Here is a 4,550-nt window from a genome sequence, read left to right as displayed (position 1 = left end):
CCTCTTCACAGTTCATATTGTTACATGTCACTGAAATCGAGCTGTGCGTGTTTCCTGTTGTGGGGCAGACAGGAAGTACTCCGCTTAGTCGGATTTTGCTGCCTGTGTCTTTGGTTCCTCTGATTGCTTTGTGCAAATGTTCTCTTGCTGAGTAAACTGTTTCCTGAGAAGGAAAGCGCTGTGCACACGTTCGTGAAGATTTGATACAGTTCTAAAATTGTTGAACGTCATGCTGTCAATGGATGTCTAAGGAAAGAATATCTGCAAGTCATGGCCTTTTCTGATCAACCTGAAGGATAAATTATGGAATTATAACATGTTGGAACAAAGGAGAAAAAATCTGGGATTGTTTTTTGAATATTCCTTGAATATCCATCCATGAAGATCCTTGAAGTTGTTCTAGAAGACATTTTAGATTTGGTAGGAATGCACACAGGTTAAACTACCCTGTTGTAACTGTTGTGGTTGTAACGGTTGTGGTTGTAAGCTGTGTTCCTAACCTTGTCTTTAAAAACCTTGTGCTTGTGTAACTGCTTAGACTTTAGGTCTGTCAAGTTATTTGAAACTGTTTGATCCCCCTGTAGAGGCAATAAACCACTCCCCACATAGTAAGTGAAACAGTTAAATAAGGTGTCAATTGATATGATTTGTAGCAAGAAAAGTTGGGGCAAATTAGTTTAATCTGAAGTTAATGCATTTCTGATGTTTTAGAGTTAAGATTAGCTGTTTGTTTCATATACATATTTATTTGAGCTATTGAACATGCGTTTGATATCTGTGGTTAAAATGTCAACCCACATATATATATATACACCTGGTTGTGTAAAAACCTTTTATAAATGATTGAGTATACATAAGCTGGTTTGTAATATAGTTTTATTTTGTCTGAACTTACTGTGTATTTTATCAATCTCCACAGGCGTTGACTTCAAGGAAGTGAACCCAGAAAAGAAAAAAGCTATTTTTGGCGAAATACACACATCCATTGACACTTTGGCTTTCACATTCGGCAATGTGTAAGTAGTGTTTATCTTTTCAGCACGACCAGATTTTTATTACTGTTTTGTGTGAGAAGGCAAGAAAAATGGGACTGGCTTCAGTTAGCTTGCTGAATAGGTTACACTTTTGACCATATCAAACTACATTTTCTACACATCTGCTCTTCAGAGTTTCTGACTTCCTTATGGGAGATGTGGAGAGTGGCCCAGGGTTGGGGACCCCCCAGACCAGGAGAAGCAGAGTGAGACATCATCTTTCTTTTCCCAGCATGTTGGGCCAGCAATTTTATTTTATTTTTCAAAGCATTGTTTTGAAGCCGTTTTAAAAAGATGTTTTAAAAAGCATCTCCATTTTAAAAAGCCTCAAGGACTTGCTTTCTGTACTTAAACGGGGTGTTGAGAACCCAGCTGCTTCTGATGTCTGACTTTGATTGTATGCCAGCAATTCCCTGCTTTTAATCTGAAATGTCTTTTTCACAGTCTTTTGACAACCTCTCTGTGGATCCCGGAGTATATGTTTCAGAAAAAAGTGACCTTGTGGGTAAGTCTTAGTCACATTCTGTCATTTGCCTCTGAGCAGTGAGTGTAAAATAAATTGGTTTGCAAATGTAATGGCAATTAATGACTGCTTTACAATGCATTTAATGGCTGCTTTGTAGCCTGAGACATCCCTGAGTGTCAACTTGAGAGTTAACTGAGTGATCGAGATGTTGGACTTTTGAATGCCTGAGGTAGACCTGCCCTAAACCTCTGCTTCCACCCCTGTTATTTCTGCTGCTTTTTTCATACTAGCTGCTCATTTTCTGTTCTCTTTTCACATATCTGACATTCCTTGCCTGTTTAGGAGTAGTTCAGTGTGGGATGAGAAACACATGGGGTTTGTGTTGAATCAGATGGCAGGCAGCTGAGAGAGAGGTCTGTCACAGTGTAACCAGTGAAGAGAAAATAATGCTGTTGGATTATTTTATGAGATACCCAGTGTTTTCCTATCCTCCTACAGCCTCAGCTTCCATTACCTCAGTGTTTTTTCATTCATCTCCCACACACGTCTGTTGGGATAGTAGAACTGAGACACATCAATCCAGTACAGGGGGCAGCTGTGGCTCAGGAGGTAGAACGGGTCGTTTCCTAACCAGAGGATTAGCAGTTCGATTCCCGGCTTGTCCAGTCAACATGTCGAGGTGTCCTTGAGCAAGACACTGTACCCCCAGTTGCTCCCGGTGATGTCACCGGTGTGAGTGCTTGGGAGTGCGAATGGCCGAATAATGTGTGAAAGCGCTTTGAGTGTGCTGTAAAAGCATAGAAAGGCGCTATACAAGTATAAGACCATTTACCATTTTACTTGGCAGTTTTGTTGATGCTCTGTTTCAGTTCACTTTGTTTTGATATGTATGTAATGTCTCTTCTGCTTTACAGGCTCAGACGTGCCGTTGTCACGGGAGGAAGAAGTTGACTTGACCCTGTTGAAGAATGACAGCGGGGTGGAGTCTGCTCTACTCTACGCCAAAGCCTGGTCCAAGTATATCAAAGACCTTCTGGCGTGGATGGAGAAAAGACTGGCCATGGGTGAGACATTGAGACAACTGACAGTGTACTGGGTTGCAAACGGAAGGTTGCTGCACCAGGACATCATACTAAACATTATGAGAAAGCCTGTCACTGTTGATAAATTCTGAACTATAGTTTTTGTGATTAAAAAAAAAAAAAAAAATCACCCCATCTCCTGTTGCATTGCAATTAAAGTAAGATAGAGTTATCTGTACGTTTAACTAACCCAGGGCTGAAGAAATATTTTGTAAATGTATCCCTGAATCACTGTACACCTTTTGACTGAGGTTAGTGTTTAGAAGTATAAGCTTCTGTTTCTCTATGAAGCCTCTTCCGGCTCTTTCAAACCAGGAACTCTCAATAAGACGAAGTAGACTGCTTTAGATTTTATAAAAAATAACCGTGCTGGTTTATTCAGAGGATCACAGGTAAAATTAACATTACACGTCCTGTTCTCTCTCACCACCAACCTGCGCGCAGGCAGCTTGGAAAAGATGATCTGAGCCTGGACCAAGAAACCTATATAATTTAATCATTTTGGGCTAGCCCATGCTACGCAGGGCGTCAAACCGTGACGTCACCTGATATGCCAGCTTGCAGCTGACTATAACGTTAGCCAAAACATGAGGAAAAGTCAAGGTGTGTGGCTGTTGTTTTTGTGGTGTGTATCTAGAACAATTTGACATGACATTACACATTAAGACAAATATTAAGATTAGCATTACAGTTAATACTAACAGCTCTTTGCCTGCAACCTTGGCCTACATGCAGTCTGCACTGCAAGCACATTAACCTGACCAGTTAACAGCCTGAGCTAGTCAACCTGTCTCCACTAAACATTTCTAGACAACAAATCTCTGAATATTTATCTAACTAAGAAATAACCTAACAGAAGCGACAAACCAGTTTGTGGCCACTTTCAGGGTGGACGCGGGTCCTTAAAAAGTCTTAAAATGTCTTAAATAAAGATCTCCCAATACAAGGCCTTTAAAAGTATTTAAAAAAGCCTTAAATTCTGATTCGAGAGGTCTTAAATATTTTTTTGTGACATTACCGCAACAACAACAAAAAGCTTAAGTCGGAGATCCAACGCGCTGTTTCCAAAAATCCCACTCCACTACGCAATGTTTTGCACTGCGGTTATGAGAACGTCAGCCTTCTTCTTCTGTTTCTTTTATTGGCAGTTGCTAACACCAAACAGCTTACCTTGCAGACCGCCAATACAATGAAGAAGAAGTTGTTTTTTTTTCCCGTAGCTCGCTGTTGCTAGTGTCATGACCTATGGAAGCCCATTCCCGCCAGTTAAAAGAGAAATAAAACGCTCTAAGTCGTTATTTCTACTTAGCTAAGTAGGAATTCCGACATATCTAAGTCGGAATTCAGACTTAGATATGTCGGAATTCCTACTTGCACTTCCCTAAGTCGAAATTTCGACATAGCTAAGTAGAAATAACTAGATGGCTAAATTGAAATTCCGACTTATCTATGTCGAAATTCCTACATAGCTCAAAGTATCTTGACGTAAGCCTGTCAACCGGAAGTAGTTATGCTTCTTCGTGTTTTGTCGCGGAGACTGAGAGCTAACGCTACAGCACCTTTCACACCACACAGTTCAGATGGATAGAATAATTGAATATTATTTCAGGCGTGGGTCCGTTTTGAGTGAATTCCAATGGCTGTTTGTTATCCAGTGCACGCTACGCTACGGTAAATGGTGCTGCAGCTCTCTGTCTCCGCGCCAAAAACAACTAAACAGGAAGAAGAATAACTACTTCCGCTTGACAGGCTTACGTCAAGATACTTTGAGCTATGTAGGAATTTCGACATATATAAGTCGGAATTTCGATTTAGCTATGTAGTTATTCCGAGTTAGCTAAGTCGAAATTCTGACATAGCTAAGTTAGAATTTCTACTTAGATTTACTTAAGTCATTATTTCTACTTAGCTATGTCGGAATTTCGACTTAGCTAAGTCGGAGTAACTGGCGGGAATGGGCTTCCATAA

General features: G+C 40.4%; 1 protein-coding gene across 1 annotated transcript in view; it reads left to right on the top strand.

Annotated features, from left to right (window-relative positions):
• LOC109955406 (rho GTPase-activating protein 29) overlaps nucleotides 1-4,550 on the top strand; it is a 32,968-nt gene that overhangs the window by 13,805 nt on the left and 14,613 nt on the right. Inside the window, exons 3-6 of the mRNA XM_020591547.1 lie at nucleotides 920-1,016; nucleotides 1,168-1,240; nucleotides 1,479-1,539; nucleotides 2,415-2,564. Of these exons, the coding sequence (XP_020447203.1) occupies nucleotides 920-1,016; nucleotides 1,168-1,240; nucleotides 1,479-1,539; nucleotides 2,415-2,564 (381 nt within the window). The remainder of the gene's footprint in view (nucleotides 1-919; nucleotides 1,017-1,167; nucleotides 1,241-1,478; nucleotides 1,540-2,414; nucleotides 2,565-4,550) is intronic.

Source organism: Monopterus albus, unplaced genomic scaffold (genome assembly GCF_001952655.1).
Source record: "Monopterus albus unplaced genomic scaffold, M_albus_1.0 scaffold14.1, whole genome shotgun sequence".
NCBI classification, from domain to species: domain Eukaryota; kingdom Metazoa; phylum Chordata; class Actinopteri; order Synbranchiformes; family Synbranchidae; genus Monopterus; species Monopterus albus.
This window is presented reverse-complemented; position numbering and strand designations above follow the sequence as displayed.